This window comes from Tachyglossus aculeatus, chromosome 22 (assembly GCF_015852505.1).
Source record: "Tachyglossus aculeatus isolate mTacAcu1 chromosome 22, mTacAcu1.pri, whole genome shotgun sequence".
NCBI classification, from domain to species: domain Eukaryota; kingdom Metazoa; phylum Chordata; class Mammalia; order Monotremata; family Tachyglossidae; genus Tachyglossus; species Tachyglossus aculeatus.
Window position 1 is genome coordinate 47,650,100 of NC_052087.1, and position 27,116 is coordinate 47,677,215.

The window sequence follows — 27,116 nt, forward strand, 5'->3', positions numbered from 1 at the left end:
AAAAACGAGCCTTTTTCTGAGCGTTGAAAGACAGTGAAACCAACACCACTTAAAACACATTTTTACGATACTCAAAAAAAACCCCCGGCCAATTTTAATTTCACCCTCACCCACCGTTTCACCTTCTTTGCACAGAGTCTACTCAGTTGCAGCCTGAGAACAATATCACTTAAGCGGATTGAGGCTTTCGGACCACTTATCACTGCACAGATTTGAGTAGCACCTGGCATGGCGACAAGTAGCCCACTGCACTAATTCTGCCGTACTTTAATGCAGAAAAATCAAAATAGAATCCCAAACGGTTCTAGGAGAGACGTGTGACTTTCCAGGAATTTGGTCTTGTCGGCAAACTCGGGTTGCAGGGCAAAGTGTGTGTGGGACTCTCATTTCACCCCCAAAACACCCCATCACCCCAGAGGGGGGACACTCGGAGAAGCTCTGAACCAAAAGAGTTTGAAGGGGCGTCTCCACATTTAAATAAAAGCAGACCACTGAAAAGTAATAAAGCATTTTAATGCCTGTTTTATTGTACTGTATACAGAACTGTCAAAAGTTTCACCTGTACCCTGCACACGCAAGAGTGAATCATCTCTTTGCACGTACTTTCAACAGCACCAGAAGCCACTAAGCTACGTCAAGGTTTTTACCTGATTTGTCCCATTGTGCGAAAAGACACAACGAATTGTACAAACGTTCACCCCTAAGGCATAGGCCGGATCTGGAACGCCCCCTCCCTCGCCCACAATGCCACTTTAATATTGCATCGCGTCCACTCACCAAATAAATAGCATTCGGATACATTCGTCACCTGGTAAATAACACACCAGCCTCTCTTCGTAGAGTTATTCTCTTTCCCAGTGGGTTTTGGTCTCCTGCTGTCCCTCAGAAATACCCCTCAGCCACAAAACAGAATAAAAACGAGATTTTCGGGGGGAAAAGCTCGGGGTTGACATAACACAGATTCCATCTCGACCTCTTCTCAGGGCGGGCTGATTCCCTCTTTGAAGCTTTTCTACTCCCCAGCGCACAGTCTCAGTCTAAGGCTGCCTGGGATACGCGGTATCCCGGTCTCCTGCTGTCTTTGGAATTGAATTTACGGTTTGCCAACAGACACGGAGAGGCCAGGAATACCGAGATCTCAGAGAGCAGCCTTCGGTACAAAGTCCCCTGACTGATTTAGCAACATCACAGGCAAGTAACTGGTGCAATCAAAGCTCCACTTGAAAGGTTTTATGAAAACTACTTTTCCCGTCACACCATCAATATTCAAGAAGGCTGCACCTATTTAATTTTTTTCCCTACATTCGTGAATTAACGTTACCTAGGAAAAAGGCACCTCTTCAGACACTGAATAAGAAAATTCAAAAAGCAAAAGTGTTTTAATCTACATCGTTCAAGTCAATAGCTTAACGTGTGATCCCCCGTATGAACAGGCAGGCATTTTTCCAGTTTCTCACATCCCAAGGCTTACGAGTCGTTGGGTGAAGATGCCTCGAATAAAATGAATTGTTTGACGGAGCAGCAGTCACGGGTTTGGAAGCAAGACTGGATCTGAAGACAGGCCCGGCTTTCTCAGAACCGTCCTGCCGTCAGTACAGGAGGAGTCACGGAAACGTCATCTACGACCGAGTCCTCGACCGTCGGGTCTTCAAAAGTTCTCGTTTTTTTAATGCACGCGCAACGTCCAAAATAAATCTCAAAGCCATCTACTCTACGAGGAAAAAAAAAAGAGGAAAAAGTATGCACTGCGTTGGCAGGAGGATGGCACTTTGTTTAAAAGCAAAGAACCTCCGAAGACTTTGCCAGTTTTACTAGTTTCCAGAGAGGGAGAGAATCAAGAGGAAGCTTTCAGAAGAGCGGAAGAGTTGGGAGGTGAAACCAGGATTCTCTTCATCTCTCTGAGTAAAGAGGCTCATGCTCTTTGTCACTGGCTTTAATAATAATAATAATATTAATGATTGTGGTATTTGTTAAGCACTTACTGTGTGCCAGGCACTTTACTAAGCACCGGGGTGGATACACAGGTGTGGGGGTCCGCGGCTATTTGAATGAGAACAAGGCCCACTTGATCTCGCTCGATGCTGTGAACAGAATCATCTGGTCCCGCCAACCGTGCCGATGCGTTTAGTGCCCAAACTGGTGCCCCTTAAGTGCCCCAGGCAGGGCAAGGGGACCTAAGGGATGGAGGGAATGAACGCAGAAAGTCGCTTCAGTTGGAAACGAGGTCCCGATCCCTCTTCCTCCGGCGATCGGTCAGTTCTTCAACTCCCCCGCCGACCCCTCTGGAAGCAAAGCCGCGTTCCGCTGAGGCGGCCTCTCCATCCGACGGAAGAAACTTTACCCTCGGTTGGAAGACGCTGCTCCGGGTTCCCGACTCCTGCCTTTTCCGGGCTTCCGTCTCCCGGCCTTTTCCTCGGTCCGGGTCTCCCGGCTGAATCCAGGGGCTGCCCCCCGATCTCCACGCCCGGTAGCTTTCCGTGGCGCGGACGGGTATCGCCGACGCGCCGGGCGCTCGGAGAGCCCGGGACGAGGGAAGCCAGAACGAAGGCTGGGGCGAGGAGGGAGGAGAAGCCGTGACTCCGTCGGGGAAACTCACCGGAGCCTCCAGAGAGCAAAAACGAGTCTCTTCACAGTGCATAGCGTGAACGCAATGTGCAATATGGCAGGTGGGCTACTCTTGAAACACACACACACTACACGCGCGCACAGTTTGGGTTTTTGGTTTTCGGCCGTTAGGACCAGCATTTACGACTCTTTATGATTTATTGATGTCTGATTCAAGACCATAAATGCCAAGTCGTGAAAAATCAACAGAGGCACTGAAAATTGAAAACTGAAAGGGGATTTCCAAAATCTCTTTGGGGGCGGGGGGGGAAAAAAGGAAAAAAAAAAAGAACGCCACACATCACTTTTAGATGAATCCCGCAGGGCTGATCTCTGAATAAAATAGCGGCTTTATTTTTGATATACTCTATCCAATACAAAAATGGATTTTTCGGACAAAATATGTCTCTGCGTAGGGACTTCTACTTCTTTCAACGTATTTGGAAGTGGGATTGATCAGGAATGGTTCTGAATGAGGAAAAAAAGGTGGGGTGGGGGAGAGGAATATTCCGGAACCTAGCTCGTACTCTGGTTCCAGTCGCCACAGAGTTCTGGTTCCCCAATAAGCTCCGTTTTGGGGATTGAGAAAACTCGGCGGGCAATGCGGAATAAGGTGGGAGCCCAGTGTAATTTGATTACATTTTTAAACTTCAAATCGCTACGAACGACATCCGCGTTTTCCAATGGCGCAGAGATCCCCGGTTGCTCCGATCCGTGAGCAAGGAAGAGGGCGGGTGGCTTCGCTGCTGACTCCGTCGGCGGGAAAGGCCTGGAACCGGAGTCATTCCCGGGAGGAGAGAACAACTCCGTGACTCGGGACTTGGGTCCTCCCCCTCAAGTCGGGGCAGAGTGGTCTCTTTGAGGGCCGACTAGCTAAATGTCAGAGTGGCTAGCTGGACCGGCCCGCTACGGTGTCCGAGTGCATAGCTCGTCGGCTGGTGTTTTGGGAATTTAAAGAAGCGTTCAGTGGAGTTGCTTTCTCTATTAAAAAAAAACAAAAAACCAACCAACAAAAAACCAAAACGCAACCCTGGCAAGTATTAAAAATAAATACTTTCTCAGTGCTTTCTTCCCTTCCACCTCTTTTATCCTCTAACACACAACAGAAGGTAGAACAGACAGACAGGAGGCAGGGGCAGGAGGAAACAGACCCCCGGGACCCTCAGGAGGTCAAACTGCTAACGGAGCTTCAGCTTCTTGGCTTTTCGGCGTTTCAGTTCTTCCTCCTCCCGCCTCATCTCTTCGAGGTCCTCTTGCACCCCAAGACGCAAACTGCCAAACAGAAAGAGAACCCTCCTTTTGGTCCGCCCCTTGACAAGCCGCCAATTTGTACTTCCCAAGCGCTTAGTACAGTGCTCTGCACATAGTAAGCGCTCAATAAATATGATTGATGATGATGATGAAGCCACCGCCGCCCGTCTAATAATAATAATACTGGCGTTTATTAAGCGCTTACTATATGCAAAGCACTGTTCTAAGCGCTGGGGAGGTTACGAGGTGATCAGGTTGTCCCACCGGGGGCTCACAGTCTTCATTCCCATTTTACAGAGGAGGGAATTGAGGCCCAGAGAAGTGAAGTGACTTGCCCAAAGTCACAGAGCTGACAATTGGAAGAGCCGGGATTTGAACCCTTGACCTCTGACTCCAAAGCCCGGGCTCTTTCCACTGAGCCACGCTGCTTCTCATTATTATTATTATTATTAAGTGACATGCCCAAATTCACACAGCTGACAAGCGACGGAGGCGGGATTAGAACCCATGACCCCTGACCCCCAAGCCCGTGCCCTTTCCACTGAGCCACGGCTGCTTCTCTTTCTACTTTCCGGGTTCGATGAGGAGGAGAAGCGGGCATTCCCCATTGGCTATCCAGGGCCAGGCATCCTTGAGCGCTTACGACAGTGCTCTGCACACAGTAAGCGCTCAATAAATACGATGGAATGAACGAATGAATGCTCAGAAAGCAACTCAATCCATCCGGTGGCACTTACTGGGCGCTTCAGGGGTGCACAGCGGAATATGGCAGGGCTGGCGGATATGTTCCCTGTTCACGGTGAGCGAATCAAAGCAACGGGGGGAAGGGGAAAGTTAAAAATGGCCTCTCAGAGGCAGGATGAAGTCTCCCATCAGGAACAGTGCTCTGCACACAGTAAGCGCTCAATAAATACGATTGACTGATTGATTGAACAAGGAGTGAGACCCCCTGAGAACCTTCGCGGAGGAATGGATTATAGTAAGAGGCCGCCCTTCTCCCCCTCACTCGTCCACGCCGGCCACTTTCTCCAATGAAATGGGGAAACGTGCTCCGTCCTAGACCTAACCTCTTTATCAATCAATCAATTCATCGTATTTATTGAGCGCTTACTGTGTGCAGAGCACTGGACTAAGCGCTTGGGACGTACAAGTTGGCAACATATAGAGATGGTCCCTACCCAACAGTGGGCTCACAGTCTAAAAGGGGGAGACGGAGAACAAAACCAAACATACTAACAAAATAAAATAAATAGAATAGATAGGAACAAGTAAAATAAACAGAGTAATAAATATGTACAAACATATATACATATAGACAGGTGCTGTGGGGAAGGGAAGGAGGTAAGATGAGGGGGATGGAGAGGGAGGAAGGGGCTCTTTATGGGCAGGAAACGTGTCCCCTAGTTCTGTGGCATTCTATTTATTTTATTTTCTTCAAATGTTTTGTTTTGTGGTCCGTCTCCCCCTTCTAGACTGTGAGCCCGCTGTTGGGAAGGGACCGTCTCTATACGTTGCCAACTTGGACTTCCCAAGAGCATAGTCCAGTGCTCTGCACACAGTAAGCGCTCAATAAATACGATTGAATGAATGAATGAATACCCTCCCCAGTGCTTAGAGCGGTGCTTTGCACACCGTGCGCACTCAAGCACCACTGATTGACATGGCTTCTTTGAGAAGAGGAAGAATCGCAGATTCTCCGAGAGAGAAAACTCGGGACCGATTCCTGGCAAACCAAAGTCAGCATTGGGGTGCCCGAGCATAATACCGTGGGAGTGCCTTAATGCTCCGCAGAGAAGCAGCGTGGCTCGGTGGAAAGAGCACGGACTTTGGAGTCAGAGGTCACGGGTTCGAATCCTGGCTCTGCCACTTGGCAGCTGGGTGACTTTGGGCGAGTCACTTGACTTCTCTGGGCCTCAGTGACCTCATCTGTGAAATGGGGATGAAGACCGTGAGCCCCCCTTGGGACAACCTGATCACCTTGTTAACCTCCCCAGCGCTTAGAACAGTGCTTTGCACATAGTAAGCGCTTAATAAATGCCATTATTATTATTATTATTATCCGCGCTCCCCCCGCCTTCGCCGCCAAACAAACTTTAGGGCCCCAAATCATATTTTAAGCAGCAGGGGGGAAAGTAACTTCCTGGGCAGGGAAGTGAGACTCTTGAGACTGACCTCTTGGCTTCCTCCTTCTGCTGCTCTTTCCAGCTGCTCTCCATGTACCGTAAGGCATAATCACTCTCGTCTTTGTACCTGAAAGAGATGAGAAGTCAGTCAAGCCTCCAGCAGCAAGGAAACCCGCCTCTCTCACGAAAACACTCAGTACAGTGCTCTGCACTGGACTAAGCGCTCAATAAATACGATTGATGATGAAAACGACAAAACATTCTTCTGCTGACTGCCTCCCTGCTTGCCGAACGCTCGGTTCACCTGGGCTAACCGAGAAACCCTAGAGACAAAAGAGCATCCACCCCCAAAGCGGCTTTTAATAATAATAATAACAATAATGGTGGTATTTGTTAAGCGCTCACGATGTGCAAAGCACTGTTCTAAGCACTGGGGGGATACAAGGCGATCAGGTTGTCCCAAATGGGGCTCACGGTCTTCATCCCCATTTTCCAGATGAGGGAACTGAGGCACAGAGAAGTGAAGTGACTTGCCCAAAGTCACCCAGCTGACAATGGGCAGAGTGGGGATTTGAACCCATGACCTCTGACACCAAAGCCCGGGCTCTTTCCACTGAGCCACGGCTTTTATTTATTTATTAATTTTAATGGTGTAATAATAATAATAATAACAATAATAATAATAATGCCGGTATTTGTTAAGCGCTTACTATGTGCAAAGCACTGTTCTAAGCGCTGGGGAGGTTACAAGGTAATCAGGTTGTCCCACTGGGGGCTCACAATTTTAATCCCCATTTTACAGATGAGGTAACTGAGGCACAGAGAAGTGAAGTGACTTGCCCAAAGTCACACAGCTGACAGTTGGCAGAGCTGAGATTTGAACCCATGACCTCTGACTCCAAAGCCCGGGCTCTTTCCACTGAGCCACAGCATCTGCTAAGCGCTTCCTGTGTGCCAGGCACTGTACTGAGCACTGGGGTAGATACAGGCTAATCATGAGAAGCAGCGTGGCTCAGTGCAAAGAGCCCGGGCTTGGGAGTCAGAGGTCATGGGTTCGAATCCCGCCTCCGCCACTAGTCCTCTGTGGGACTTTGGGCAAGTCACTTCACTTCTCTGGGCCTCAGTTACCTCATCTGGAAAACGGGGATGAAGACCGTGAGCCCCATGTGGGACAACCTGATGACCTTGTATCCATCCCAGCGCTTAGAACAGTGCTTGGCATATAGTAAGCGCTTAACAAATACCATCATTATTATTACTACTATGTCAGACCCGATCCATGTGGGGTTTACGGTCTTAATCCCCCTTTTACAGATTAGGGAACTGAGGTACAGAGAAGTGAAGTGACCTGCCCATGGCCACACGGCAGACAAGTGGCGGAATTAGAACCCAGGTCCGTGCTCTGTCCAATAGGCAACGCTGTCTCTCTGCTTTCTGACAGGCCCGGTTTCCGAACGCAGCTTCTCTCTTTCCTGCCATTTCCCGTTTTCTCAGCCTCCTTCCAAGTGTCGGGAAAATCACCTGACAACACAGGTTTGTTCTGTCTAATATTAACAGAAAATGGGGAACGTCTAGATTTTTAAGTCTCCCGAAACAGCGCTGAGCTAGAGGGGAGAAGAATTTTAAAAACGACTCAAAGGTACAGATCTATCTGTCCATGCGTCACCTCCTCTGTTAACAGGTCACGCTTTCCCGATCACGGTCGCCCTTCAGAGCGCCGGGGCTCACGTCCCGCTTACTTTTTGCGGTCGTAGCCGAAGATTTCTCGGATGTGTTTGGATATTTCTTCCTGAGGCTCTCCCTCGTCGTCAATGAAGTCGTCCATTTCGGAGTCGTACTCCTCTTCGTCGTCGTCGAAATCCCGGTGCCGCTTGTAGCCCGTGTGGGGGAGCGGGTGCCCGGGAGGACCTAGACACGGAAAATCCCGGATAAATACAGTGGGTACAGCGGGAGCGAGGACGGCTCCGTGGGCCCTTTCGGAAAAGGTCCCATCTCACGCTCGGCTTCAAGTGCTCGCTCTGGCATGGAAGTGCCCGAGGAGCACCTCGTAGCGGTTTCCTGTTCCTATCGGCTGAAGCCCCTGGGCTAAATAGAGTGTATATATGTATATATGTTTGTACAGATTTATTACTCTATTTATTTATTTCTTTTACTTGTACCTACCTATTCTATTTATTTTATTTTGTTAGTATGTTTGGTTTTGTTCTCTGTCTCCCCCTTTTATACTGTGATTTGTACTTCCCAAGCGCTTAGTACAGTGCTCTGCACATAGTAAGCGCTCAATAAATACGATTGATTGATTGATTGTGAGCCCACTGTTGGGTAGGGACTGTCTCTATATGTTGCCAATTTGTACTTCCCAAGCGCTTAGTACAGTGCTCTGCACATAGTAAGCGCTCAATAAATACGATTGATGATGATGATTACTCTATTTATTTATTTATTTATTTTACTTGTACATATCTATTCTATTTATTTTATTTTGTTAGTATGTTTGGTTTTGCTCTCTGACTCCCCCTTTTAGACTGTGAGCCCACTGTTGGGTAGGGACTGTCTCTATATGTTGCCAATTTGTACTTCCCAAGTGCTTAGTACAGTGCTCTGCACATAGTAAGCGCTCAATAAATACGATTGATGATGATTACTCTATTTATTTATTTATTTATTTTACTTGTACATATCCATTCTATTTATTTTATTTTGTTGGTATGTTTGGTTTTGTTCTCTGTCTCCCCCTTTTAGACTGTGAGCCCACTGTTGGGTACGGACTGTCTCTATATGTTGCCAATTTGTACTTCCCAAGCGCTTAGTACAGTGCTCTGCACATAGTAAGCGCTCAATAAATATGACTGATGATGATGATTACTCTATTTATTTTACTTGTACATATCTATTCTATTTATTTTATTTTGTTAGTATGTTTGGTTTTGTTCTCTGTCTCCCCCTTTTAGACTGTGAGCCCACTGTTGGGTAGGGACTGTCTCTATATGTTGCCAACTTGGACTTCCCAAGCGCTTAGTACAGTGCTCTGCACACGGTAAGCGCTCAATAAAGACGATTGATGATGATGATGTTCTCCCCGTACGGGCCGCCTTCCCTTTCCCCGCAGTCCTACCAACGGCACCTGTGACCTTTCTAGACTGTGAGCCCGCTGTTGGGTAGGGACCGTCTCTATACGTTGCCAACTTGGACTTCCCAAGTGCTTAGTCCAGTGCTCTGCACACAGTAAGCGCTCAATAAATACGATTGAATGAATGAATGAATGATTATTATTATTAATACCATAATGAATGAATTTTCCAGGAAAAGCTGGGAATTTTTGCCAACCCTTTACCGTTTATGTTGCCCCCAGGGGCTAGGGAATAAACCACCAGTCTCTAAACAAACAAGATCCAACCCCCTACGGTTGGATCTAGACCGTGAGCTCGCTGTTGGGTAGGGACCGTCTCTATATGTTGCCAACTTGGACTTCCCAAGCGCTTAGTACAGTGCTCTGCACACGGTAAGCGCTCAATAAATATGACAATGAATGAATGAATTATTATGATTATTAATACCATAATGAGTGAATTTTCCAGGAAAAGCTGGGAATTTTTGCCAACACTTTACCGTTTATGTTGCCCCCAGGGGCTAGGGAATAAACCCCCAGTCTCTAAACAAGATCCAACCCCCTAGGGTTGGATCTAGACCGTGAGCCCGCTGTTGGGCACGGACCGTCTCTACACGTTGCCAACTTGTACTTCCCAAGCGCTTAGTACAGTGCTCTGCACACAGTAAGCACTCAATAAATATGACTGCCTGAATGAATGAATGGGCAAGTCACAACTTCTCAGCGCCTCAGTGACCTCATCTGTAAAATGGGGATGAAGACTGTGAGCCCCCCGTGGGACAACCTGATCACCTTGTATCCTCCCCAGTGCTTAGAACAGTGCTTTGCACATAGTAAGTGCTTAATAAATGTCATTATTATCATCATCATTATTCTTACCTCGCCACTGAGCCCCGGGCCTGGTGCCGGGCGGCGGAGGCCGCATCCCGTCCATCCTTCCGGGGCCGGGCCGGGTGACGATGTTCTTGGAGGAGATGGTTTCCGACACGACGGTGCAGCGAGGCCTGGTCGGGGGGACGGTGCCCGCCGCATTGGTCCTCTCCGGGCCGGGCCCGCCGGCCGGCCTGCTGGGGCCCGAGCTCAGCCGCCCCGGGCCGAGCCCGCCGGCCGGCCGCCCCGGACCGAGCCCGCCGGCCGGCCGCCCGGGGCCCGCGTTCGGCCTCCCCGGGCCGAGCCCCGCGGCCGGCCTTCCGGGGCCCGGGCCGTTACCAGTCCGGCCCGGCCCGCCGCCGGAACCGCCCCCGGGCCGCCCGGGCCCCGAGACCGACGGGGTGGCCCCCGAGGCGGAGTGGCCGGCGGGCCGGCCGGGGCCGGAACCCAGGCCGCCCGCCGGGCGGGAGGAGCTCGGGTCGGGCCGCCCCGGCGCCGAGCCGGCCCCGCCGCTCGGCCTCTTGGCACTGGAAAGCTTTGCCCCGTTGTGGGGTCCGGGCCCGGGCCTGGAATGGCTCAGCTGGGAGGCAGCGGGTCTCTTGGGGCCTTGCTCACCGGAACACCTCTGGGCCCCACCGGCAGAGACCTTCGTCGGGCCGGGGGCCGGGGCGCTACCGGGCCGGGCCTTTCCGGCCCCGTTGACCAGAGGTTTCCCGTGGCCGCCGGCCGACACGGGTCTGGGGCCCTCGCCGGGCCCGGCCTGGGGCTTGGCGGGCGCCGGGCGGGTGTGCTTCTCGCTGGGAGCCGCCGGTCTCGACTTCCTCTCGGGGCCAGCGACGGGGTGGGGGTGGCTTCTCTTAGAGGAGGCGGCGGCGGCGACAGCCGGCCTCTGGCCAGGGCCCCTTCCCGTCTTGGTGGGGGGCGGCGCCTCCTTCTGCGAGGGCCCCTTCTTGGCCGGGCCGGGCCCGGCCCTGGCCTCTCTCTCGGGCCTCCTGCCTTCTTTCCCCCGGTCGCCTCTCTTGTTCTTCCGCTCCAAGAACTCCCTCTCCCGCAGCTCCTCCGCCGTCCTGGGCCTCTCCTCGGTTTTCTTCACCACCTTGATCTCCACCGGCTCGTACTGCTTCTTCTCGGCCAGCCGGAGGAGATCGGAGAAGTTCATGGGCGGCGGAGCGCTTCTGGGAGCGGGCTTGGCCTTGCCGCCACCGCCGCCGGCCCGGGGGGGCTCCGGCTCTTCCTCGTACCCCTCCGAGTCCTCGGGCTCCGACTCGCCGGGCACGTCGTCGTCGCCGTCCATCTCCGCTTCCTCCTCCGGCGGGGACTCCCCGGGGCCCTCCCCCGGCTGCCTCTTCTTCGGCTTCTCCTCGACGGGCACGCCGTTGTAGCCGTAGAAGTTGTCCTTGGTCCGCTTGGCCATGGCCCTGGCTTTCTTGTCATGTTTCAGCTCGATGCGCTTGGCCACCAGCTCTTCCTTCTTCTTTTTCTCCTCGAGAGCTGAAAATGGGGCGGGGGGAAAGGACAGCGTCACACACTTGCTCTCCCTCGTCGCTGCCCGTACGTCACGGCCGAATCCGCGGGATTATCCTGACTACTCTAATCGCATTTACTGAGCGCTTCCTGTGTGCACAGCACTGTGCTACGCACTCGGGAGAGGACACTATAACATCAGACACAGTCTTGAGGGCTGAACGTTCGACCCCTGCCCCTGTGGCTGACTCGCGGCCTCCAAAATTTTGTGTTTGGATCCCAACAGAGCTGGTTAAATTGTGATATTTGAGCACTTGCAATGTGACGTAACGTAAAAGTAACACAATCAGATCTCACACGGGGCTCACATCTAAAGGGCATCGAATGCCCGATTAGGAACCTGAAGCACAGAGAAGCCAAGTGACTTGCCCAAGGTCACACAGCAGGTAAATCAATCAATCAATCGTATTTATTGAGCGCTTATCATGTGCAGAGCACTGTACTAAGCGCTTGAAATGGGGGAGCCTACATTAGAACCCAGGTCCTTCTGACTCCCAGGCGGGTGTCCTACCCGCTAAACTACATTGCTGCTCTTTTAAGCGCTAATGATTCTCTGCTTTCAAATAAATCGGTTGCTACAAAGTTATTTTGTTTCTCCTAGGAGCGTGGCTCAGTGGAAAAGAGTTCGGGCTTTGGAGTCAGAGGTCACGGGTTCAAATCCCGGCTCTGCCAACTCTCAGCTGTGTGACTTTGGGCAAGTCACAACTTCTTTGGCCCTCAGTTCCCTCATCTGTAAAATGGGGATGAAGGTTGTGAGCCCCCCATGGGACAACCTGACCACCTTGTATTCTCCCCAGCGCTTAGAACAGTAAGCGCTTAACAAATGCCACCATTATTATTCTTCTCTGGGCCTCAGTTACCTCATCTGTAAAATGGGGATTAAGACTGTGAGCCCCCTCCCACCCCGTGGGACAACCTGATCACCTTACAACCTTCCCAGCGCTTAGAACAGTGCTTTGCACATAGTAGGCACTTAATAAATGCCATTATTATTATTATTATTTGCCTAAAGGGTGAGGATTTCTTTGAACTTGAAGATGCGACTGAGCGTTTACTATGCACTAAAAGCTGGGGTAGATAATCAGGTTGGACACAGTCTTCTTGGCTCAATCACAGTCTAAATCTTCATTTTACGTGAGGGAACTGTGGCACAGAGAAGTGAAGTCAATAACTTTCTAGACTGTTGGGTAGGGACCGTCTTTATATGTTGCCAACTTGTACTTCCCAAGCGCTTAGTACAGTGCTCTGCACACAGTAAGTGCTCAATAAATGACTGAATGAATGAACAGTACAGTGCTCTGCACACAGTAAGCACTTAATAAATACGACTGAATGAAGTGAGGTGCACAAAGTCATACAGCAGAAAAGTGGCAGGGCAGGAAATAGGACCCAGGTCCTCCGATTCCCAGGCCTTGGTTCTTCCCACTAGGCCACGCTGAGACTTGGGTTCGAATCCCAGGTCCGCAACTCGTCTGCTGCGTGACGTTGGCTAAGTTACTTCACTCCTCTGTGCCTCAGTTACCTCATCTGCAAAGTGGGGATTAAGGCTGTGAGCCCCACGTGGGACAACCTGATTACTTTGTATATACCCCAGTGCTTAGAACGGTGCTTGGTACATAGTAGGCGCTCAACAAATACCACAGTTATTATTAATCAATCAATCGTATTTATTGAGCTCTTTCTGTGTGCAGAGCACTGTACTAAGCGCTTGGGAAGTACAAGTTGGCAGCATCTAGAGACAGTCCCTACCCAACAGTGGGCTCACAGTCTAAAAGGGGGAGACGGAGAACAAAACCAAACATACTAACAAAATAAAATAAATAGAATAGAGATGTACAAGTAAAATAGAGTAATAAATATGTACAAACATATATACATATATACAGGTGCTGTGGGGAAGGGAAGGAGGTAAGATGAGGGGGATGGAGAGGGGGACGAGGGGGAGAGGAAGGAAGGGGCTCAGTCTGGGAAGGCCTCCTGGAGGAGGTTATTATTATTATTATTATTGTTATTATTATTATACACTACATTCCCCGCCGCGCTTGGCTTCTCAGGTTCCCGGAAGCTCTTCTCTGCCCGTGCCCCTGGCCCGGAAAGCGGGACAATGCCAGAGAACGGCACCATTCTCACCCTGCCCGCTCTAGTTTGCCCGTGGAAATTTTCATCGCAACCGTGCCTGCCGGTCGGATTTTAAGACTACGTGTCTTTGATGACACAAGAGGCTCGCGCTACGCTTTCACAGATATCTATCTAGGAACGAACACGGAAGTGATGAAGCCACCGCCACGTAACGTGTGGTCGGGGTGGGTTTTCTCCGTATGACCGGGTTGGGGGAGGCCTGATTTTTTTTCCTCTTCGCCTTGGCGGAGAGAGGAGAGACGCCGAGCCCGGGACTTCCCCGAACTCTGGCAGCTCCACGTCGCCGAACCCTCCCCGCCGGATAATTTATCTGCTCACGTCTCCCCTCTGAGGAAGGACGGAAGACCCTAAACCGCTCCGATTCTCTTCGGAGGGGGGTAGACCAGCGGCCCCAGAGGCCAGCCAACGGTACCTTTTTTCCTGAGCTCCTCCTCTTTCCGCCTCAGGAAGGCCTGCACAGCCGCCGACTGCACGCCCTTCACCTTCGGGTCCCTCTTCGGGGGTCCCACCGCCAAACTGTACCTTTTCTGAAAAGGAGAAAACACGCATTTTTCAGCAAGAGTAAGGGCTTTCCCCTTCCCCCGGACAAGCATGAGGAACTGCTTTTCACTGCCGGGGGACGGGAGTCAGAGGGTTCGATGAGCAGGGCGGGAAGTCCGGCTCCAACGGCAGTGGGGGTGACCGCCCCCGGAGAGTGTACGGACTCGTGAACCTTTCGGAAATTTCCCCTCCCACGCCACGTGTGCCCGGATGTGGACCGAGGGCAAGTCAAACAGGGACATCCGGGGGAGGGCTTGGAAACAAGCAATCGATGCTATTTACTGAGGCAGAGCCACAGGGCCGAGATTCCAATTTTTCCGGGAATTCTCCCCCGTTGGCGGCGGCTGGCATCGGAGGGAACGCTGCCCTGGACCACGGCCAAAACTCTGAATGCCAGGCTCCTTCCCCAAGCGCAAACCATCCCTAGGGTAACCAGGGCAAGTCGGGGAAACGTGGCCCCGATCGGTGACTAACGGGCCAATTCCGGGAAGTCCCCCGGCCTAAATATCGTCTTTCAGAGCCGCTTCTACAGCCAGGCGTTTCCGGAGACCGTGCTCTTTTATTCCACGAATAAAGGGTAACACCGCCTCAGGATTTCAGAGTTTGTGTCTAAAAATGTCTGTTCTCTCTCCTAAATGGACCGTGAGTCTCAGAGACTGTGTCCAACCGGATTGTCTTGTATCCACCTCAGCGGTTAGCACAGTGCACATAGCGAACACTTCGAAAACCACAGGGATTATTAATAAATGGAGCTCACTTACACATCCCTAATTTAGTTGAATGTCTGTCTCCCTGCCTAGACTGCAAGCTCCCAGGGGCAGGAAATGTGTCTACCAACTCTGTTGTTGTTGTACTCTCCCAAACGCTTAGCGCGGTGCCCTGCGCACAGTAAACACTATAAAAATACTGAATGATTCATTTCGAAAACCACAGGGATTATTAATAAATGGAGCTCACTTATACATCCCTAATTTAGTTGAATGTCTGTCTCCCTGCCTAGACTGCAAGCTCCCAGGGGCAGGAAATGTGACTACCAACTCTGTTGTTATTCTATCTCCCAAACGCTTAGTGCGGTGCCCTGAGCACAGTAAACACTATAAAAGTACTGGCTGATTGAGAGCCTAAAATCACATTTCTCCAACTGTGGCAAAATTTTCCCCTTTTTCCTGGGTGAGATCTACTATTCCCGCCCTCCTGGTCTGCTAGTTTTTCTTCGCTTCATCCTAACCCCCTCCTCCTCACCGCTTTGACCCTTCCTCCTTCCAACATGGTTCTGGCTGGGGGAAATTCAGGCGTGGAAGAGCACGGAGTACAGCCTGATTTTGCTCTTCTTGGGAACGATTCTGGGAAAACTGACGAGGGAGGAGGCCGGCACCTATCAACTCAAAGGCCATTTGGAGACTATCCCGCGGACTTCAGTGATCCACCTTATACAAATCCCCCAAACAACGCCGCCTGAGCACCAAGCCCTATCCTCTCCTGTAAGGATTCTTGGGGCCACGGTGGCTAGAGAAGGAAACGCCGAGGCTGGGCCATGAATGCTTCAATGAAGACGCCCAGTTCATTTGGTGCCGGTCACGGTATAATAATAATAATAATAATAATAATAATAATAATAGCTAAGCAAGCTCTCTTCCTCCCTTCAAGGCCCTATTGAGAGCTCACCTACTCCAGGAGGCCTTCCCAAACTGAGCTCCTTCCTTCCTCTCCCCCTCGTCCCCCTCTCCATCCCCCCATCTTACCTCCTTCCCTTCCCCACAGCACCTGTATATATGCATATATGTTTGTACATATTTATTACTCTATTTATTTATTTTACTTGTACATACCTATTCTATTTATTTTATTTTGTTACTATGTTTGGTTTTGTTCTCTGTCTCCCCCTTTTAGACTGTGAGCCCACTGTTGGGTAGGGACTGTCTCTAGATGTTGCCAACTTGTACTTCCCAAGCGCTTAGTCCAGTGCTCTGCACACAGTAAGCGCTCAATAAATACGATTGATGATGATGATGATGATGATGGTATTTATTAAGCGCTATGTGCAAAGCACTGTTCTAAGCGCTGGGGAGGTTACAGGGAGATCAGGTTGTCCCCCGGGGGGCTCACAGTCTTCATCCCCATTTTATGGGATGAAGCAGGGAACTGAGGCCCAGAGAAGTGAAATGACTTGCCCACAAAGTCACACGGCTGACGATTGGCGGAGCCGGGATTCGAACCCATGATCCCTGACTCCAAAGCCCGTGTTCTTTCCACCGAGCCACGGGATTACCCGGCATTTCGAAGAAAAGGCTGGAAAATGAAGGTTGGTGTGAAGCAGCGAAGCCTCTGGTTCCTTCCCCTCTAGACTGAAGACGGAGAACACATCTATCAACTCTGCTCTATCGTACTCTCCCACGTGATGATGATGATGATGGTATTTTGTTAAGCGTTTACTATGTGCCAAGCACTATTCTAAGCGCTGAGGTAGATACTTCAGACGCTGCCTCAGTATTTCAGAGCTTGTCTACAAATATCTATTCTCCCTCCCACATACGTGAGTCAAATGCGGGGCGGAGACTGTGTCCAACCGGATTGTCTTGTATTCATTCAATCGTATTTATTGAGCGCTTACTCTGTGCCGAGCACTGTTCTAAGCGCTTGGGAAGTACAAATTGGCAACATATAAAGACAGTCCCTACCCAACAACGGGCTCACAGTCTAGAAGGGGGAGACAGAAAACAAAACAAAACATGTGGACAGGTGTCAAGTCGTCAGAACAAATAGAATTAAAGCTAAATGCACATCATTAACAAAATAGAATAGTAAATATGTCTAAGTAAAATAAATAGAGTAATAAAACTGTACAAACATATATACAGGTGTTGTGGCGAGGGGAAGGAGGTAGGGTGGGGGTGATGGGGAGGAGGAGAGGAAAAAGGGGGCTCAGTCTGGATCTGAAGTGAACCGGTGACTTGGCAAATTGTATATGTGTATATATGCTTGTACGTATTTATTACCCTATTTAGTTATTTATTTTATTTGTACATATTTATTCTATTTATTTTATTTTGTTAATACGTCTTGTTTTGTTGTCTGTCTCCCCCTTCTAGACTGCGAGCCCGCTGTTGGGTAGGGCCCGTCTCTAATGTGTTGCCAGCTTGGACTTCCCAAGCACTTAGTACGGTGCTCTGCACACAGTAAGCGCTCAATAAATACGATTGAGTGAATGAAGAGCACTTTGAAAACCACAGTTACTATTAATAAATGGAGCGCGGGGTAGATATAAAGTAATCAAGTTCTCCCACGTGGGGCTCGCAGTCTTACAGATGAGGTCACTGAGGCTTGCCCAAGGTTACACCGCGGACCAATCAATCAATCAATCGTATTTATTGAGCGCTGTGTGCAGAGCACTGTACTAAGCGCTTGGGAAGTCCAAGTTGGCAACATATAGAGACGGTCCCTACCCAACAGCGGGCTCACAGTCTAGAAGGCGGAGCGGGGATTAGCTCCCAGGGCCGGGCTCTTTCCACTGAGCCATGCTGCTTCTCCAGGTGCTCAGGACAGTGCTCCGCACACAGTAAGCGCTCAATAAATACCTTTGACCGACCGACCTTAGCTCCGCAGCAGGTGCTGCTCCTTTTGGATGGCAGCTGTTGAGGCCCAGCTCACCAGAAACGGCTCAAGGGAGGAGCAGAAACGCCTCGGTGACCCCACTGATTCACTGATTTCGCACCTCGAAAGCTTCCCGAGGAGGGAGGAAACTACTTCATTCATTCGATCGTATTTATTGGGCGCTTACTGGGTGCAGAGCACTGGACTAAGCGCTTGGGAAGTCCAAATTGGCAACATAGAGAGACGGTCCCTACCCAGCAACGGGCTCACAGTCTAGAAGGGGAACTAAACTAGTCCAAGGGCCACTAATTCCACTCTCGCCATCTCTGCTCAGTTACCTCATCTGGAAAATGGGGATTGAGACTGGGAGCCCTCTTTCTTAAGACTGTGAGCTTCACGTAGGACAGAGGCTGTAGCACACAGCAAACGCCCAATAACAATAATCGGTTTTATTATTATTTTCTAGAAGAGGGAACTGAGGCCCAGAGAAGTGATTTGCTCAAGGTCACACAGCAGTTTCGTCCCTCTCGCCACCGACCTTTTGCCACGTCCCGCCTCTGGCCTGGACTGTGAGCCCGCTGTTGGGTAGGGACCGTCTCTATATGTTGCCGACTTGGACTTCCCAAGCGCTTAGTCCAGTGCTCTGCACACAGTAAGCGCTCAATAAATACGACTGAATGAATGAATGACTGGCCTTCCCAGCCAAAGGGGAGGTGGGGGCTCCTAGGGTTGACCAGGCCGTACTCAGTATCTGGCTCATTCATTCATTCACTCTTTCATACAATCATATTTACTGAGCGCTTACTGGGTGCAGAGCACTGTACTAAGCGCTTGGGAAGTCCAAGTTGGCAACATCTAGAGACGGTCCCTACCCAACAACGGGCTCACAGTCTGGAAGGGGAACTCATCTAAACTAGTCTGAGGGCCACTAATTCCGCTCTCGCCATCGCTGACCGGGTTTCCCAGCAGAGAGGGGAGGCGGGGGCTCCTGGGGTTGCTCAGTACCTGGCTCATTCATTCATTCAATCGTATTTATTGAGCGCCTACTGTGTGCAGAGCACTGGACTAAGCGCTTGGGAAGTCCAAGTCGGCAACATCTAGAGACGGGCTCACAGTCGAGAAGGGGGAGACAGACAACAAAACACCCCTCTCAAGATCTCCCGGCCCATTTTGACAAAACCCATTAGCAACCCGCTCCTCAAAACGGCATTCCCAACAGGGATGCCTTCGCACTAATGATAGTAATTGTGGTAGTCGTTAAGCATGTACTATGTGCCAGGCACTGTACTAAGCGCTGGGGAAGATACAAGATAATCAGGTTGGATGCAGTCCCATGTGTGGTTCACAGTCTTAATCCTCATTAATCCTCCCCCTCGTCCCCCTCTCCACACCCCCCGTTTTACCTCCTTCCCTTCCCCACAGCACCTGTATATATGTATATATGTTTGTACAGATTTATTACTCTATTTATTTTACTTGTACATATCTATTCTATTTATTTTATTTTATTAGTATGTTTGGTTTTGTTCTCTGTCTCCCCCTTTTAGACTGTGAGCCCACTGTTGGGTAGGGACTGTCTCTATAGGTTGCCAGCTTGGACTTCCCAAGCGCTTAGTATAGTGCTCTGTACACAGTAAGCGCTCAATAAATACGATTGATTGATTGATTGATTAATGGCATTTGTTAAGCACTTACTATGTGCAAAGCACTGTTCTAAGCGCTGGACGGGATCTAAGGTGTCCAGGTTGTCCCACGTGGGGCTCAGTCTTCATCCCCATTTTCCAGATGAGGGAACTGGGGCCTAGAGAAGTGAAGTGACTTGCCCCAAGTCACACAGCTGACAGTTGGCGGGGCCGGAATTTGAACCCATGACGTCTGACTCCAAAGCCCGGGCTCTTTCCACTGAGCCACACTTTAGTAGGCATTTATTAGGCGCTTACTATGTGCAAAGCACTGTTCTAAGTGCTGGGGAGGTTACAAGGTGATGATGTTGTCCCACGGGGGGCTCACAGTCTCCATCCCCATTTTACAGATGAGGGAACTGAGGCCCAGAGAAGTTAAGTGACTTGCCCAAAGTCACACAGCTGACAATTGGTGGAGTGGGATTCGAACCCATGACCTCTGACTCCAAAGCCTGGGCTCTTTCCACTGAGCCACGCTTTAGTAGGCATTTATTAGGCGCTCACTATGTGCAAAGCACTGTTCTAAGCGCTGGGGAGGTTACAAGGTGATCAGGTTGTCCCACGGGGGGCTCACAGTCTCCATCCCCATTTTCCAGATGAGGGAACTGAGGCCCAGAGAAGTTAAGTGACTTGCCCAAAGTCACACAGCTGACAGCTGGCGGAGCTGGGATTCGAACCCATGACCTCTGACTCCAAAGCCCGGGCTCTTTCCGCTGAGCCACGCTGCTTCTCGACAGCTGACGTTACCTTGGGCCTGGCTTTGCAGAGAAGCAGCGTGGCTCAGTGGAAAGAGCTCGGGTTCTAGAGTCACGGGTCATGGGTTCAAATCCCGGCTCCGCCAACTGTCAGCTGTGTGACTTTGGGCAAGTCACTTCTCCGGGCCTCAGTTCCCTCATCTGTCAAACGGGGAATAAGACTGTGAGCCCCCCGTGTGACAACCTGATCACCCTGTAACCTCCCCAGTGCTTAGAACAGTGCTTTGCACATAGTAAACGCTTAATAAATGCCATCATTATTATTATTATTATTTTCAGGCCCCAGTGGCACTGGGGGTAGGGGGATGATGAAAACAGAGATCTCATTTTGAATTTACGAGGCACTCGTCACTTCACAGGTGCGGTCACAACGCAACTACCAACTAGGTTGTTCCGGGTAGATGTTTGTTTCTCGGAATACCAGCGAGAAAGAGCACTTAGTCCAAGGCAGCGTGGCTCAGTGGAAAGAGCCCGGGCTTTGGAGTCAGAGGCCACGGGTTCGAATCCCGCCTCTGCCACGTGTCTGCTGTGTGACCTTGGGCAAGTCACTTAACTCCTCTGAGCCTCCGTTACCTCATCTGTAAAATGGGGGTTAAGACTGTGAGCCCGACATGGGACAACCTCATCACCTCGTATTTATTGATTATTGATTGATTGATTATATATACATATAATATAATCAAGGCCCTGCTGAGAGCTCACCTCCTCCAGGAGGCCTTCCCAGACTGAGCCCCTTCCTTCCTCTCCCCCTCGTCCCCCTCTCCATCCCCCCGTCTTACCTCCTTCCCTTCCCCACAGCACCTGTGTATACGGTTGTACATATTTATTACTCTATTTATTTATCTATTTATTTTACTTGTACATTTCTATCCTATTTATTTTATTTTGTTGGTATGTTTGGTTTTGTTCTCTGTCTCCCCGTTTTAGACTGTGAGCCCACTGTTGGGTAGGGACTGTCTCTATGTGTTGCCAATTTGTACTTCCCAAGCACTTAGTACAGTGCTCTGCACATAGTAAGCGCTCAATAAATACGAATGATTGATTGATTGATTGATTGATATATTCACCTGTATATATGTTTGTACATATTTATTACTCTATTACTTGTACATATCTATTCTATTTATTTTATTTTGTTAGTATGTTTGGTTTTGTTCTCCGTCTCCCCCTTCTAGATTGCGAGCCCACTGTTGGGTAGGGACTGTCTCTATATGTTGCCAACTTGTACTTCCCAAGCACTTAGTCCAGTGCTCTGCACACAGTAAGCGCTAAATAAATACGACTGATTGATTGGATCCCCTCCCAGCGCTTAGAACAGTGCTTTGCACATAGTAAGCGCTTAACAAATCCCATTAAAAAAATAATAATAAAAAAAGCACCCCAGAGAGCAATTTCCTAAAGCCCAGCGAGTGACGGAGCGGTTAAAATCCCTTCTCTCTTCCCTCCCACGGGGACCCCCACTCCTCCCGGAACTGAACCGTCCATCCTATCCGATGACTTGGAAAATCCTGAGTTTTCGGGAGCGGGCCGGCCAGGAGAGCCTGGAACAAACAGGAAAATCCTGAGTTTTGGGGAGCGGGCCGGCCAGGAGAGCCTGGAACAAACAGGAAAATCCTGAGTTTTTGGGAGCGGGCCGGCCAGGAGAGCGCAGAACAAACAGGAAAATCCTGAGTTTTCGGGAGCGGGCTGGCCAGGAGAGCCCAGAACAAACAGGAAAATCCTGAGTTTTTGGGAGCGGGCCGGCCAGGAGAGCCCGGAACAAACAGGAAAATCCTGAGTTTCGGGGAGCGGGCCGGCCAGGAGAGCCCGGAACAAACAGGAAAATCCTGAGTTTTGGGGAGCGGGCCGGCCAGGTGGGCCCGGACAAACAGGAAGAGGAGCAGGGGCCTGTCAGGGGCGGATTCCCGGAATCGCCACGCCTGGCTTAACCACGGAGCACCGGGCCCGGGACTCCCCCCGGACACGGGCTGCGGCTTCCTGAACCGACGGGTCGGACTGGAATCGCCCAGACGGCAGACGGCCGAGCCTGTGGATTGGAAAGCTCGACCGGTGCATTTATTAAGCGCCTACTATGAGCAAAGCACTGTTCTAAGCACCGGGGAGAAGCGGCGTGGCTCACTGGAAAGAGCCCGGGCTTTGGAGTCAGAGGTCATGGGTTCGAATCCCGGCTCCGCCAACTGTCAGCTGGGTGACTTTGGGCAAGTCACTTCACTTCTCTGGGCCTCAGTTACCTCATCTGGAAAATGGGGATGAAGACTGTGAGCCCCCCCGTGGGACAACCTGATCACCTTGTAACCTCCCCAGCGCTTAGAACAGTGCTTTGCACATAGTAAGCGCTTAATAAATGCCATCATTATTATTATTATTACAAGGTGATCAGGTTGCCCCACATGAGGCTCGTAGTCTTAATCCCCATTTTACAGACGAGGTAACGGAGACTCAGAGAAGTGAAGTGACTGGCCCAAAGTCACACAGAGCGCTGTACTAAGCACTCGGGACAATCCAGAGTGGCTCAGTGGAAAGAGCCCGGGCTTGGGAGTCAGAGGTCATGGGTTCAAATCCTGCCACTTGTCAGCTGTGTGACTTTCTAGACTGTGAGCCTGCTGTTGGGTAGGGACTGTATATGTTGCCAACTTGTACTTCCCAAGCGCTTAGTACAGTACTCTGCACACAGTAAGCGCTCAATCAATCAATCAATCGTATTTATTGAGTGCTTACTGTGTGCAGAGCACTGTACTAAGCGCTTGGGAAGTACAAGAGCGTGGCTCAGTGGAAAGAGCCCGGGCTTTGGAGTCAGAGGTCATGGGTTCAAATCCCGGCTCCGCCAGTTGTCAGCTGTGTGACCTTGGGCAGGTCACTTAGCTTCTCTGGGCCTCAGTTCCCTCAACTGTAAAATGGGGATTAAGACTGTGAGCCCCCCGTGGGACAATCTGATCACCTTGTAACCTCCCCAGTGCTTAGAACAGTGCTTTGCACATAGTAAGCATTTAACAAATGCCATAATAATAATAATAACATATAGAGATGGTCCCTACCCAACAGTGGGCTCACAGTCTAGAAGGGACAGAGAAGTGAAGGGACTTGCCCAAGATCACCCAGCAGGCACGGGGCACAGCCGGGATTAGAACCCAGGTCCTCTGATTCCCTGCCCCATACTCTTTCTGCTCAACCATGCCACTTCTTTACGCACCTCGCTCGCCTATATGCACCCGAACAACAACAATGGAAAACAATAACAAAAAACCCAATAATAATAATAATAATAATAATACAATTGAATGAGTGAATCTCTGTGCCTCAGTTCCCTCATCTGTAAAATGGGGATGAAGACTGTGAGCCCCAAGGGGGACAACCTGATCACCCTAGCACTTGGAACAGGGCTCTGCACATAGTACGCGCTTAACAAACGCCACTATTATCATTTTTATTCTACAGAGTTGGTAAATTTGACCCAGGCACTCATCCTAGGCTGCCTTGATCGTTTTTTCTACAAAAGCGATGTACGTTTCCCCACTCAAGAAACTCCATGAACAGAAACTCCTTGCCAGTGGCTTTAAATCACTCGATCAATCCATCGTATTTAAAAAATAGATAAAAAATAAAAAATAAATCGTATTTAAAAGCCCTCAATCGCCTTGCCGCCCTCCTACCCGGCCTTCCCGATCGAAGAGAGTCAAGGGCATCGGAGCTGGGATCCCGCGTTTCGGCACGGCGACGCTCGCTTCGTGAGACGGCCGTGAGAAGTAATTAAAAAAATACGTCGTGAGAAGTAATTAAAAAAATACGTCACTCCCTCGGGCCAGCACTGCGCTAATGAGGCCTGACGATTGCCCAAAGCCGTGCCTTACTTACAGGCTGCCAAGTGGAACCCTGATTAATAATAATAATAATAATGATGGTATTTGTTAAGCGCTTACTACGTGCAAAGCACAATTCTAAGCGCTGGGGTAGATACAAGGTGATCAGGTTGTCCCACGGGGGGCTCACAGTCTTAATCCCCATGATTCACACGATTCACAATTTCACAATTTCTTCCGTCTCTAAGGCTCCCAGACATCGCTGCCGTCGGAATTCCAAAATGTTCATTTTCCGCCGCAACGCCGGGTTCCCAGGCCCGCGAAACGGAGCCGGGTCTGCCCTCCACAGCCCCTTATAATTGTGGGTTTTGGTAAGCACTCGCTACGTGCACTGTACTGAGCGCTGGGAGAGACAGAAACTAATCAGGTGGGACGCCGTCCCTGCCCCACCGCCTTAATCCCATTCTACGGTTGAGGAAACGGAGGCACAGAGGAGTGAATGGCTTTTCATTCATTCCGTCGTATTTACTGAGCGCTTACTGTGTGCAGAGCACTGGACTAAGCGCTTGGGAGGTACACCTTTGAGACACATCGGACTGTGCTGTATATTGGCTTAGTTGATAGAGCACGGTCAAGGGTTCAAATCCCAGCTCCGCCATTAATAATAATAATAATAATGGCATTTATTAAGCAATTACTATGTGCCAAGCACTGCTTTAAGCGCTGGGGAGGTCACAAGGTGATCAGGTTGTCCCACGGGGGGCCCACAGTCTTCACATCCCCTATTTATCTATATATTACCCTATTCATTTATTTGTTACTCTATTTTTATTTATTTATTTTACTTGTACATATCTATTCTATTCATTTTATTTTGTTAGTATGTTTGGTTTTGTTCTCTGTCTCCCCCTTTTAGACTGTGAGCCCACTGTTGGACAGGGACTGTCTCTATATGTTGCCAATTTGTACTTCCCAAGGGCTTAGTACAGTGCTTTGCACATAGTAAGCGCTCAATAAATACGATTGATGATGATGATGATGATCCCCATTCCCCAGATGAGGGAACTGAGGCCCAGAGAAGTGAAGTGACTTGCCCAAGGTCACACAGCTGACAAGTGGCGGAGCCGGGATTAGAACCCGGGTCCTCTGACACCCAGGGCGTCAGTAGGTCACGCTGCTTTTCTTAGTGGAAGAAGGAGCTTCTTGACCACCACGGTGGGCTGAAAACAAACCAGGACGCCGCCCCCAACAAATCATTTGGGCATCACCAAGGGCCTGACTGGGGTTTCATTCATTCATTCATTCAATCAGTCGTATTTATTGAGCGCTTACTGTGTGCAGAGCACTGTACTAAGCGCTTGGGAAGTACAAGTTGGCAACATATAGAGACAGTCCCTACCCAACAGCGGGCTCACAGTCTAAAAGCAAGCTTTAATGGTAATTCTGGTATTTGTTAAGCTCTTACTATGTGCCATTCATTCAATCGTATTTATTGAGCGCTTACAGTGTGCAGAGCACTGTACTAAGCGCTTGGGAAGTACAAGTTGGCAATATATAGAGACGGTCCCTACCCAACAGTGGGCTCACAGTCTAGAGCCCCCTCCTCCCCCTCTCCATCCCCCCCCCCGCCTTACCTCCTTCCCTTCCCCACAGCACCTGTATATATGTTTGTTCGGATTTATTACTCTATTTTACTTGTCCATATCTATTCTATTTATTTTATTTTGTTAATATGTTTTGTTCTCTGTCTCCCCCTTCTAGACTGTGAGCCCACTGTTGGGTAAGGACCGTCTCTAGATGTTCCCAACTTGTACTTCCCAAGCGCTTAGTACAGTGCTCTGCACACAGTCAGCGCTCAATAAATACAATTGATTGATTGACCGTCTCTATATGTTGCCAACTTGGACTTCCCAAGCGCTTAGTCCAGTGCTCTGCACACAGTCAGCGCTCAATAAATCCGATTGATTGATTGACTGTCTCCCCCTTCTAGACTGTGAGCCCACTGTTGGGTAGGGACCGCCTCTAAATGTTCCCAACTTGTACTTCCCAAGAGCTTAGTACAGTGCTCTGCACACAGTCAGCGTTCAATAAATATGATTGATTGATTGATATGTTCCTAACTTGTACTTCCCAAGCGCTTAGTACAGTGCTCTGCACACAGTCAGCGCTCAATAAATACGATTGATTGATTGATATGTTCCCAACTTGCTGACACAGTCAGCGCTCAATTGATTGACTGATTAGAAGGGGGGAAAGTGCTTTGTGTGCAAAGCACTGTATTAAGCGCTGAGGAGAGTACAACATAGCTGGCTCCCACATTCTCAGTTTGTCACCTTCGTGTCCCATCACCCCGGGGCAAGGTTTTTCATTCCCGCTAGAAATTTTGGGCTGGTTTGTTCCGCACTGGGGGGTAGGGAGGGAGGATGGAAATAGGGAAGTTGCTAGTGGAAGGAATAGGCGTCTACCACGTGACCCCAGCCAAGTCACCGTCTCTCTCTGCTTCCGCTTCCTCATACACAAAATGGGTACAATAAGCACCCGGCGTGGGACTCGTATCGCTCAGCGCTTAGTCCAGTGCTCTGCACACAGTAAGCGCTCAATAAATACGATTGATTGATATCGCCTCAGCCCCCCGGTAAGCATCTCTGATCAGCTCCCGCTTCCTGTCCGGCGGGGGGCCCCCCGAGGACGTCATCGTCAATCGTATTTATTGAGCGCTTACTGTGTGCAGAGCACTGGACTAAGCGCTTGGGAAGTACAAGTTGGCAACATATAGAGACGGTCCCTACCCAACAGTGGGCTCACAGTCTAGAAGGGGGAGACAATCAATCAATCAATCAATCGGATTTATTGAGCGCTTACTGTGTGCAGAGCACTGGACTAAGCGCTTGGGAAGTACAAGCTGGCAACATATAGAGACGGTCCCTACCCAACAGTGGGCTCACAGTCTAGAAGGGGGAGACAATCAATCAATCAATCAATCGGATTTATTGAGCGCTTACTGTGTGCAGAGCACTGGACTAAGCGCTTGGGAAGTACAAGTTGGGAACATCTAGAGCCGGTCCTTACCCAACAGTGGGCTCACAGTCTAGAAGGGGGAGACAGACAACAAAACCAAACATATTAACCAA

General features: G+C 50.0%; 1 protein-coding gene across 1 annotated transcript in view; it reads right to left on the reverse strand.

Annotated features, from left to right (window-relative positions):
- Positions 1-495: 495 nt before the first annotated feature.
- SPTY2D1 (SPT2 chromatin protein domain containing 1) overlaps positions 496-27,116 on the reverse strand; it is a 37,128-nt gene continuing 10,507 nt past the window's right edge. The window contains exons 2-6 of the mRNA XM_038764364.1: positions 14,033-14,147; positions 9,967-11,448; positions 7,718-7,886; positions 6,028-6,105; positions 496-3,876 (exon numbers count right to left, since the gene is read on the reverse strand). Of these exons, the coding sequence (XP_038620292.1) occupies positions 3,783-3,876; positions 6,028-6,105; positions 7,718-7,886; positions 9,967-11,448; positions 14,033-14,147 (1,938 nt within the window). The 3' untranslated portion in view covers positions 496-3,782. The remainder of the gene's footprint in view (positions 3,877-6,027; positions 6,106-7,717; positions 7,887-9,966; positions 11,449-14,032; positions 14,148-27,116) is intronic.